Raw genomic sequence first — 12,535 nt, forward strand, 5'->3', positions numbered from 1 at the left:
ATTAATGTTTACATGTTGATCCAAGATATACACAAAATCACTTTGATTTGCCCTTTATCTTGCTATGAGTAGAATCTGATTTTCAAAATAGCCAGTAACTTTTAAAATGCCTTGTTGCTATCATAAGGGATACGCTGAGAAAAAGCTTTGTACCTATTATACTTCACCTGTTAGGACCAGCTCAATTGCACAGCAATACCAACCATCAGTCAGATTTCACTAATTCTGTAAATCTGAACTTATCCATTTTACTAATGTGTAATGTTTAGTACCCCAAATGTTTTTTGAATAAAATATGCTTTTTGGTTTTGCATGCAGTTAATGTGAATGGCAGTGAAGACTTGGGCTTTTTTTTTGAAAAGGAGGTCCAGTCACTAGATCCAGACTGCAGCATTGCTGGCAGGAGACAAAAAGTGGGGACTGCTGGCTTTCCTCCCTGTCTGCCTGTTGTCTACCTGCACCCTCGCTGTGCCAGCAGGACATTATAAACTGCAATCATCACCATCCCTCCCTCCTATGATCGGCTTTTGACATATTAAAATACGAATGTTTTATCAATTTTTTTTATATTAAAAAAAGGCTGACTGTGGTGTAGGTGTACAGACATCAGGTCAAAATATGCATGGTCTTCCTGTGTGACACATACTGGGAGCAAGCAGTCATGTGGATGTTTGGAAATTACCCTGAACACACTTCTGTCACAAGGGTACGGCAGAAATACCTTGGGAGGGTTCAGCTGTTGCACAATTCTATTTACCTGGCATGTGGAGTGTCATATTTATGCTCAAGTGAAACAAAATATATTTTTATTCATTTACAGGATATGGGCATCACTGGCTAGGCCAGCATTTATTGCCCATCCCTAATTGGCCTTGAAGGTGGTTTTGAGCTGCCTTCTTGAATCACTGCAGTCCCTGTGGTGTAGGCACACCCACAGTGCTGTTAAGAAGGGAGTTCCAGGTTTTTGATCCAGGAACAGTGATATATTTTCAAGTGAGGATGTTGGATGGCTTGGAGGGGAACTTCCAGGTGGTGGTGTTCCCATGTATCTACTACCCTGGTCCTTCTAGATGGTTGGGGGCTTGGTGAGTTTCTGCAATGCATCTTGAAAATGGTACACACTGCTGCCACTGTTTGTTAATGGCAGACCAAGTGAATGTATGTGGAAGGGGTGCCAATTAAGTGGATTGCTTTGTCCTGGATCGTGTCAAGCTTTTTTAGTATTGGAGCTGCACTCTCAGGCAAATAGTGAGTAGTCTTTCACACTCTTCACTTGTGCTTGAAGATGTTTAATGGTATGATTAATTTTAAATGGACGTGTTAGATTATAGGGATCTGGAGCAAAGAATGAGAATCCCTACCATTACACCTTCCAAGATAACTTTTTCCCCCTCTCCTTTGAATGCATTGACTGGAGTTGAAATGTGGTCTCTGGTGAAACTGGATTCTGAATTGTCTGGTTCAAAACATTGCTTACTAGAGAGCAAGTTAAGTTTTTGACTGAAAATTACAGAATTAGTGCTGAGTTTAAGTTGCTTACTCTGGCCAGTAATATGAAGGTTCAAGGAACCTGATCTTGGGATACCTTCGAGGGACATTTAAGGACAACTGAATAAACACCATTTAATACTGTCATTTGGCAACGGGACCTTGAAAGATTCATATTGTTAGCTGGGCCTGTTAATCCTCAGTACATAGTGATACAGCATTAATGTATGTACCTTAGCCACTTCGTCCTAGGAGCACACTTGTGGTTGTTTGGACAACCAACTCCTAAGCTTAAGTCTTTTAGGTGTTTCAGCCTACTTTGTATAAGCAGAATGCACTGTGAACAGACTAACCTCTAAGTGTCAAAAATGAAATCCCCCAATTATTGTAACATACATGGGAAAACTGCAGCACAGGTGGCAGCCATTTGGCCCATTAAATCTTCACCAGCAATCTACTTCATCCCACTCCCCTGCTCTCGCCCTCCAATTTTTCTTCAAATATTTATCCAATTCACCTTTTGAAAGCTACTGTTGAATATTTATCCACCACATTGTCAGGATCTGGACCCCTCCAAAGCCTTGAAGTGTAGCATCCAAAATTTGACAATACTCCAGCTGAACTATGTTTTCTTTACGTAAAGCCTGTATTTGTGGGGGTTTTGTACTCTACCTTGATTGATCAACTCTATTGAAGACAGGTCAGATCAAGTTTTATACACAATGCCATTGCTGTCTCTCCATGCATCATCTCTTCCAAATCTTACCCTTCTCTCCGCTGAATGGTCTGTTCATTCTTGAAACTGATTTTCATTTGCTTGCAGTCTATTACCCTCACTGTTTACTTCGTTTCAAAAATTGTGCACTGTATCACTGTATACCCAAAACAGCAGGGATCCAATGACTGTATACCTTCCTCTCAGTTGAAAAATAGCCATGCACCATAACGGTTTTCTATCACTTAATTTTGTATCCACATGGCTATTGCTGCTTATTCCCATTTTTGCTACAAGCCTAATGTAGCTTGATCAAATGCCATAGACACACACATACACCAACTGCACTGCTTCACCCATCCTAACTCCAAAATCCTCAACCAAGTTCAAACAATTTTCCCTTAAATCCATGCTAGCTCATTTCAGTGTATGCTTGTCCAAGTGGCTGTTAATTTTCTCCAGAATTAAAAGCGTCCCCCCCAGCCAATGTTAAACTGACTGACCTGTAACTGGCAGATGATTTATTCTTAAATTTTAGGTGTTCAGCCTACAAATGGAATCTTTTTGGGGAGCCAAGTTTTAAAAATTGAAATCAAGGTAGCCAAGAGAACACATGCTGCTATTTGGTAAATGGAGAGTGCACTTCACATCAAACAAAATCTACACTTTCACAGTAATTCATTAACACTCAAGACTTGATGTATAAAAACAGACATTGATTCAGGAAAAATGGCAATAGGTACCGCACAGGCCTGATTCCATTTCCCCCACATAGTTTCAAGGTACTATTCAATTTGTTTCTACCCTTTTTGATATTAGAGGTAGAAAATGTTTAATCAGATCAATTATGGAAACTCAATTGGCAGTTTTGCACATGCAGCTTCAAATCTATAAACTTATATACACAACAGCATTTAGGTAAAATAGCCTTAAAAAAAATTACATTTGTGATACTGCTTCAGAGTGGAAAAACAAAAAACTGCTCAGTTAATTTCCATTATGAAGTAAAGGAGCCCAAGAACACCCCAGAAACCTTCTGTACCACATTTACAAACCGAAATGCACTTAACTGCAAAAAGCCAGTGTTCTAGGCAGATTGGTTGATAAAAAGTAGTTTAATTTTTGGTACATATATAACCAAAGTTAACAATTCTTTTACTGTAATGGGAAGGATTCTCCACCATTTAACACTTATTATTAACCATGTGAAGGGGTTTTCCAACCATGATTTGAGAAAACATCTTGTATCCCTCCAACTGGCTTCATTTAATTTGTACGTAATGACCACCGAAAGGAATGCACTTCAGGTGGGTTCTGTGCATTACAAAAATGGGTTAAAAAGTAAGTGTATTCACATGAGTATCTCATGAAAGCAAAAGATTCAAAACCATTTATCTAATAACCTGCAGTCATTGCGCACATTTGTAGATTGATGGACTGTGCTTCTTGGGTTAACAGATTTGTCAAGAGTACACTGAACAACAAAGGAACCAACTTGAATTAAAACCACTCTGTATACTGGCAAAGGGATTGTATGACTACACAAAATAAGATGCACTTGAAATTCTCCATTCACAATGCAAGAAACCATTAAGTCACAACACTACTGCTTTAGTTGGGACTGAACGAGCACTCAATTTAGATTTGGACAGAATACAATGTGTAGCCAAAGAAAGGGATGTTATAATAAAATGGTCTTATTTTCTGGACTTCATCCTCCTGTAAATTCTTGGTAACTTTCAAACAGACTGAACACTTCATGTATAGAATAACCCAGTAGTGGCATAACATCCTTAATTTAAATCTCAACTATCAGGCCCACAAGATGCTGCCACTTGCTTCTAAGTACTGAGTTCTCCAAGGCTTAACTGAAGGTTAGAGTACAACTTGTGTCCTCTGATACAACCAAGACTGATCAAGAAAGCATTGATTCACCATTAAATCTGAAAATGAGAACCTCCCCAGAAAAATATAAAGCTTCATCAATATGAACAGCAAAAAAAAAAACAACCGGTCAAAAGTAACTGCAACTGACTTTCATAGCCGGTAATTTGAAGTCAGAAGATGTCTGCAATAACTTTATTATATAGAAAACTGAATTAAAACAAACCAGTGCGATCACTGTAAAGCCCTTAATTTACATCTAGATATTACAGTAGAAAATACAGGAGGTAGAATGCCAAATCAAGACAATTTCTGAACTCTGAAATTCAATTCTACAACCCCTGTGGTTTATTAAAAATACAGAACATGATTTCAATTGACATTCTTCCAATTTCAGTCCTCTTCACTTTCAGACTCAGATTCTGTGGAGAGAAGAATAAAGTTATCAAGTAGGGTAGGCATTTAGTTTTAAGCACAGCAAAAGCAACACAGCATTTAAACATAAAATATACTTTTGTAAATCAATTCATTTATATTCTTGGAAGATTTGAAGTAAACATTGATGACTGAAGAGAATTTAGCACTAGATTAGACAAGTGTAAAAAGGTGCTTTTTCAGCAGGCAACTTAATTAAACAAAGCCAAAAACTGCTGAGAATAGTTCCCCACATCTGGTAAAACCATGACTATAATCGGAGTGCAGGTGTCCAAGGACCATCTTAATTACTTCACGTTTCAACTGCAGAGTACTGAGTGATCAAAGAATGAGAATATCCACAGCTGAATGTTCTACAACCCATCTCTCTCAGCCTAGCATCCAAATGCTCTAAAATCTCAATTTCCAAACTACAACTCCAACGACCACTACCAATCAGATTATCCTATGTTCATCAACATTAAAGTAAAGAAAAATGTTAAGTTTACTGTTCAAAATAAGTCATCTGGTCCAACTAGACATATTTTGAAGTTCCTTCCAAACCTTAACAGCAGAAGTTAACCATCACTGAATGGCTGCAGAGCATCCTGAAGGGGGAGGGTGATAAGGCAGAGGTCATGGTACATGTTGGTGCCAATGACATAGGTAGAAAGAGGGATGAAGTCTAGCATCAAGAATTCAGGGAGTTAGGCAGTAGACTAAAAAGCAAGACCTCTCGGGTTGTAATCTCTGGATTACTCCCAGTGCCACATACTAGCGAGCTCAGAAATAGGAGAATAGCACAGATGAATACGTGACTTAAGAATTGGTGCAGGAGGGAGGGTTTTAGATTCCTGGATCACTGGGACCATTTCTGGGGAAGGTGGGACCGATACAAGCAGGACAGTCTACATCTGAACCGGAGCGGGACTAACATCCTTGCGGGCGGGTTTGCTAGTGCTGTTGGGAGGAGTTTAAACTAATTTGGCAGGGGGAGGGGACACAGAATGTTAGCAGAATAGAGACACATCATAATACAGTAAAACAATCAAGTCAGAGGGAGTACAACTGCATTAAGTTTCAAGGGAGTAAGGCATGACTGGATGGCCTCTAGTTTAATGCCAGTATTACAGGCAAAACGGATGAGTTAAGGGTGAGGATTGACACGTGGAATTGTGATATAGTAGTCATCACTGAGACATGGTTGAGGGAGGGGTAGGATTGGCAGCTCAACATTCCGGGATATAGAATCTTCAGGCAAGACAGGGGAGGGGGTAAAAGAGGAGGAGGTGTTGCGCTATTAGTTAAGGAGTCAGTTACTGCAGTAAGGCAAGATGATATCTTGGAGGGGGCATCGAATGAGCTTTGTGGGTGGAGCTTAGGAATAAAAAAGGGGCAGCCACATTGTTAGGTGTTTATTATAGACCCTCACAGTCAGCAGGAAACTGAGGAGCAAATGTGCACAATTTGCAGGTGTGTAAAAACAATAATGGGGTAACTATATTAGGTGATTTCAACTTTCCCAACATTAATTGGGATAGACATAGTGTTAAGGGCTTGGATTTCTTGAAATGTGTACAAGAGAACTTTTTAGGTCAATATGTAGAGGGTCCAACAAGGGAAGGCGCAGTGCTCGACCTAATTCTGGGGAATGAAGCCGGACAGGTGGCTGAGGTGGTGGTGGGGGAGCATTTTAGTGAAGCGACCACAACATGGTACAGTTTAAGCTTGTTATGGACAAAGAAATAGACAAGTTGCATAAAAATTTTTGGATTGAGGGAGAGCAGATTTTAGTAAAATAAGGCAGGATCTGGCCAAGGTAGGCCGGGAACAGCTACTTGTGGGGAAATCTACAGGGGAGCAGTGGGGGGTGTTCAAAAAGGAAATGGGGAGGGTACAGCCTAAATATGTTCCCTCTAAGGTGGTAGGAAGGAGTAACCCAAGCCCAGGGAACCATGGATGACCAGCGATATTCAGGATAAGATGAGAAAGAAAAAGAGAGGCTTTTAGCAGGTACAAGGGAAGCAAATCAGCGGAGGCATTAGTGGAGTACAGACAGTGCAGGGTGGAGCTTAAGAAAGCAATTAGGAGAGCAAAGAGGGGATATGAGAAAGCTCTGGCTAGTTAAAATAGGGAATATCCCAAGATATTCTATAAGTATATCAATGGGAAGAGGATAACCAGGGAAAGAGTAGGGCCTGTAAGGGACCAAGGGGGCAATCTATGGGTGGAGCCAGAGGACATCGGTAGAGTGTTGAACGATTACTTCTCATCCATCTTCACCCAAGAGAATGAGGATGAAGGTATCGAACTCTGGGAAGAGAGACTGCGAGGTTCTTGAGCAAATTGATATAGGGAGTGACAAGGTATTGGAGGTGTTGGCAGGCTTAAAAGTGGACAAATCTCCAGGTCCAGGTGATGTGTGTCCCAAGCTGCTGAGGGGAGCAAGGGAGGAGATCGCAGGGGCTCTGACCCAAATTTTTAATTCCTCTCTGGCCACAGGGGAGATGCCAGAGGACTGGAGAACAGCTAATGTGGTTCCGCTATTTAAGAAGGGTTGTAGAGATAAGCTAGGGAACTACAGGCCAGTGAGTCTCACATCAGTGGTAGGGAAACTATTGGAGAAAATTCTGAAGGAGAGAATCTATCTCCACTTGGAGATGCAAGGTTTGATCAGGGATAGTCAGCTTGGATTTGTCAGAGGGAGGTCATGCCTAACAAATCTGATTGAATTTTTTGAGGTGGTGACCAGGTGTGTAGATGAGGGGAGTGCAGTTGATGTAATTTACATGGATTTCAGCAAAGCCTTTGACAAGGTCCCACATGGAAGGCTTATAAAGAAGGCAAATGCACATGGGATACAGGGTAATTTGATAAGGTGGATTCAAAATTGGCTTAGTTGTAGGAGACAGAGGGTAATGACAGAAGGATGCTTTAGTGACTGGAAGCCAGTGTCCAGTGGCGTACCACACGGATCTGTGCTGGGTCCCCTTTTATTCGTCATTTATATAAACGACATTGATGACTATGTGGGGGGTAGGATTAGTAAGTTTGTGGATGACACAAGGATTGGTCGGGTGGTTAACAGTGTTTTGGGCTACAGGAAGATATAGACGGGGTGGTCAAATGGGCAGATGGAATTTAACCCTGAAAAGTATAAGGTGATACACTTTGGAAGGAGTAATTTGACAAGGAAGTATTCAATGAACGGCATGACACTAGGAGGTTCTGAGGAACAAAGGGACCATGGCGTGTGTGTGTCCATAGATCTCTAAAGGTGGAGGGGCATGTTAGTGGGGTGGTGGAAAAGGCACATGGGACACTTGCCTTTATCAATCGAGGGATAGATTACAAAAGTAGGTAGGTCATGTTGGAGTTGTATAGAACTTTGGTGAGGCCACAGCTGGAGTAGTATGCGCAGTTCTGGTTGCCACGTTATAGGAAGGATGTGATTGCACTGGAGGGGGTGCAGAGGAGATACACCAGGATGTTGTCTGGGATGAAAGATTTAAGTTATGAAGAGAGGTTGGATAGACTTGGGTTGTTTTCGTTGGAGCAGAGAAGATTGAGGGCAACCTGATCGAGGTGTACAAGATTATGAGGGGCATGGATAGGGAGCAGCTGTTCCCCTTAGTTGGAGGGTCAGTCATGAGGAGACATAAGTTCAAGGTGAGAGGCAGGAGGTTTAGGGGGGGGGATGGGGGGAAAACCTTTTTTACCCAGAGGGTGGTGACGGTCTGGAATGCGCTGTCTGGGAGGGTAGTGGAGGCGGGTTACCTCACATCATTTAAAAAGTACCTGGATGAGCACTTGGCACGTCATAACATTCAAGGCTATGGGCCAAGTGCTGGTAAATGGGATTAGGTAGATAGGTCAGGTGTTTCTCATGTGTCGGTGCAGACTCGATGGGCCGAAGGGCCTCTTCTGCACTGTGAGATTCTGTGATCTCTATAACAGAAGATCTTGTATTCTAGTTCCTGTGTACTTGCTATGGTGCATAATACCAATCTGACTGATGCAACTTAAAGCCTTAGCATAGCCTCGAAACATGCACACTAGTATTCCAGCTATGTAGCTTATTCGTTGCAGACATTGGTTATTACAAGTAGTTCCTTTTCAACTTTTCCTGTGTTAATTCTGTCCAATCTATTGCATAGATATAAAAATGAAAGCCATGGTGCAATATCTGGATTTGTCAGCGTTAAATTTTGTTAATCTTTTGAATGTAGTCTATTGACAACTCAAAGTTGAGAAGCTCTGAAGTGATTTCGAACTGGTCTTCAAAAAAAAACAAGCGTCCAGGTGAACACAGCAATTATTTTTTTGAATGAAGGTGATTGCTACGCAGTCATTCTGCACTAGCAACATATCAAAAATAAATGACTAATTAATCAGCTTTGGCTAATGGTTGAAGAAAGGTTATAGACCAGGTCAATTTCCTGCTCCTCCCTCCTGTTGGAATGGTGCCCCAGGATCTTGTGCATCCAGTCAGCAAATTGGGGCCTCAAATTTAGCATCTCATCTGAAACAGCACCTCCAACAAATCAGCTCTCCACTGGAGTGTCAAGTCCTGAAGCAGAGCTTAAACACAACCTCATTGCTCTGAGACTAGAGTGTCACAACTGAGCAAAATAGAAAACAAAAAATCTCAAGGGTAACTAAGAGTTCACTTCCACTCAGACACTGCACAAAACCAAAATGTAAGTCAACTCTCCAGTAGCATGGGTTACAATCTTGCAAGTACATGACCTACAGTAATAAGCACCATTTACAATAGAAAGGCACAGGCACGGACTATTCAGCCCCTTGAGCTTGTCCTGCCATTCAATTAGATCATGGCTGACAGTCAGCGAATCTGTGCTGGAAATACCCTGCCTCCATTTAAAGCACAGCCAGCTTGCAACACAAGACTGCATAAAACACTGCTTATCTACAAAGGTGATCAATGGTGCAATGTTCCTGTATCAATACTTAGTTGCATTACACAATGGATGGTATACTAGATGGGGTTTTAAAATTTATAGATGGGTTTTCAATTCCAACCTAACACTGCATTATTTTCACCAACATAGGCAATCAAGTTGCAGGGGGCCTGAATGGTTGTCTTCTACATTCTGCCAGAAGGCTGGTTTCAATGATAGCTTAATCAATTCCAGACCATGCATTCCTGCACCCTACTTTTAATGTTTTTATCCATAAGGTTCTACCTTCTTCAGCATTCTTGAGCCACTCGACAAATTTCTTCATCTGGTCCAGGAAGATGCTCCTCCCTTTTGCCATATTAGGCTCTCTGTACCATTTCAAGATGGCTTCTTCACTCAGAACATCAGCTATAATGTGGATGAAGGAAAAGACCAAAAACGAAATTAAGATCTTGTTTACAATGCTAATCTCAAGCTATAAAATGCAATTTTTGCCAATCCCAAGGTAGTTTAGAAGAAATAACCAAATTCTTTGGTTCAAAATTGTACAGATATGAATCAAAGTACCCAAGTCAACGCAATGTTTAAGCCAGATGTGGTTATATCTCAGCTATATCATTATCAGAGCTGCATCCCAGTAGCTTTGAAGCTAAACCCTATGTACATTTTTGAGATTTACAATACAAATGTTAAGAAATTGGAGGGCAAGAATGTGGCAAAACATGTGAAACGCTGTTACATAGATGTTATAGCACAGAAACAGGCATTTAGCCCAAATGGTTAATACTGATCTTAATACTCCGCGAGTCTCCTCCCATCCTACAAACAGCAAATGCAAGCAGCAATATCAGTCAATATTAAAATCAAAGAATAAAACAATATTATTTTAATCTGCTTATTACTAAAAGTGTCAGAATCTAAAAGAAATATCATTTGTGCATCCATAGTTTACCATTATCTTTTATGGTTTTACATCAGAAATTCCTTGCAAGGCACCAAGTCTGTCTCCTAACAAATCCTGAACTCTTTGGTATCAAATACCATGTAGAGTTGGATAACCTAAGGCTACCCCCAATTATGGAACTTCACAGAAGAGATTGCGAAGAACAAAAGGGACTAATCGGCTCCTTTCCCACGCTTAAAAATATATCCTAGATAAAACATCACAATAACTGAAGGTGTGCCAAGTTCATAAAATTCAAGTTACCTGCTGTAGGCAATATTTTTGATCGCCCTCATTTATTCAAGATGGCGTTCAAACGAGTTGCAGTAGAATTCCACTCCCAGTTCTAAATTCTATATAATGGACACCTTGCAAGCGATCTTGCAATGCTCTGCATTCATGCAGCAAATGTGAATCAACACTTTAGATGGTGATAGTAGAGGACAGCACAGAAAACAAAAATCATTTCTACTTTGCTGACCTATTTTCTTTGAGCAATTTAGTGGACCAATAATTTCATGTTGCACTGTACTCCAAGGGCAAGTAGAACAGAAATGAAATGGCAATTGACAAAATCAGGAATTAGGAACTGGTGAAGCCTCCTCATAGAATACTATCGTAATTTTACTGCTGCAAATGTAACAGTATTATTTTTGCAGCATAAGAAGATTGTGTTTCATACCCAGCATCTTTATGACAGTTCATGACCCTTTGGTCCCAGAAGCAGGAGTCATGGTTCAACTAAATACAAAATCTTGGTACTTGGCTGAAACTCTTGCTTGGAATTCACATGTTTCATAAAAGCTGGTTCTCCTGGTAACCAAATATCCTGCTGTCCTAATCTTTGCTTAGCAAAGGTTTATTCAAAATAGAAATTAGAAACAGTTGTCTACCAGTAATTTGTGCATTCACACTGGTAATTATACCATGGCCAAGATCTTACTGCAGGCCCCTATAAAGAAGTCCAACTTATTTCCCAGTTTGAGAAAAGTCAACTTTTCTTAGCCTACTCAAGACCTCCTAAGCATCAAAAACTGCTTGGGATGTAAGAAATTTGCAATAATTTCCTCTTGTATTAAAAGATTCCCGTCGTCAGAAATCTCAATTCCCAATATGAACACTTGAAAGAAAAAAAAAAGCCATTCTCCTATAAACCCATTCCTGAACAGTCCTCCTCACTGGTCTATATGAGGTCCCAATTGTGAGACCAAAGCGTGACTTTAACTTTGAAGATAGCTGCTAATCCTTCAATGACCCCCTTGAATAAAACTTTAAATCTGGATGGCAAAGCTCCATCTGGTACACAGACAGCTTTGCCTCTCAATTGCAGTAGTGCATCCAAGCACACGCTGATTGGATATGGTCTTTGGGGGCCAATTCCTTTAAAGACATGTCTGATTTTTTTCTGAAGCTTTCTAGTACCTGATAATTATTTGATGTGTAAGTTTAGCTAAGGCTAACATAAAAAAAAAACATTCAAGTTGCGGGGTAAGAGAATTAGGGACAGTGCCATCACGATAACAAATTTCTTGTGAACAGGATCTTGGACTGAGAAACAGACCAATTCTCCCAGTTTGAGACAGGCCATGCAGGGTACAGGAATAAAAAAAGATATAAAAATCTTAATTTAGGAGAACAGACCCAGGAAGCAGTCAGCATTCCTCAAGATACGAAAATTAATGGCAATATTGATTAGTGAAGAAGAGTGAGACTAGGAACCGATTGGAAGGAATACAGAGTTTCAACATTCTATTCCTTGAGGGAACACCTACTTTGAAATCTGCTTTCTGGTCCCAAAATTCTTGTTAATTCATCCACTATTAATAGCCAATTAACAAGCTAACAATGTCTGGTAGAACTGATGTCAGCAGTAGCATCTTGGCAACCCAAATGAGCCAAACCACATACTAAGGAAATGTTCTGATGGCATGAGCTAGCGTCTTCTTTGCCTAAGAGTTTTGTTAGGGACAGTCCAAAAAAAATCTTGTAGGCAAGATATTAGATTGGATCTACATATGGGGAGAAGCTTTTCATAAGAAACAGAACTTGGTTTTCACTCCAATGGTCAAAACTGCCTTCCAGGAGAGAGAATAGACAGTTTCTGTGGTGAAGTGAAGCATTTCACAAATCAATACAAACTAGTATAGTTGGTAGAACCGACAAATAATT

The 12,535-nt window shown here is 40.4% G+C and overlaps 1 protein-coding gene across 3 annotated transcripts in view; it reads right to left on the bottom strand.

The window, feature by feature from the left end:
- Positions 1-3,299: 3,299 nt before the first annotated feature.
- Positions 3,300-12,535, bottom strand: part of LOC144686346 (eIF5-mimic protein 2) — a 38,929-nt gene continuing 29,693 nt past the window's right edge. For all 3 annotated transcript variants that reach the window (XM_078551423.1, XM_078551421.1, XM_078551424.1), the window contains 2 exons: positions 9,709-9,831; positions 3,300-4,509 (listed from right to left, as the gene is read on the bottom strand). In XM_078551423.1, the coding sequence (XP_078407549.1) occupies positions 4,481-4,509; positions 9,709-9,831 (152 nt within the window). In that variant the 3' untranslated portion in view covers positions 3,300-4,480. The remainder of the gene's footprint in view (positions 4,510-9,708; positions 9,832-12,535) is intronic.

The sequence above is a fragment of the Cetorhinus maximus genome, chromosome 11 (genome assembly GCF_964194155.1).
Source record: "Cetorhinus maximus chromosome 11, sCetMax3.hap1.1, whole genome shotgun sequence".
In the NCBI taxonomy this organism is placed as follows: Eukaryota; Metazoa; Chordata; class Chondrichthyes; order Lamniformes; family Cetorhinidae; genus Cetorhinus; species Cetorhinus maximus.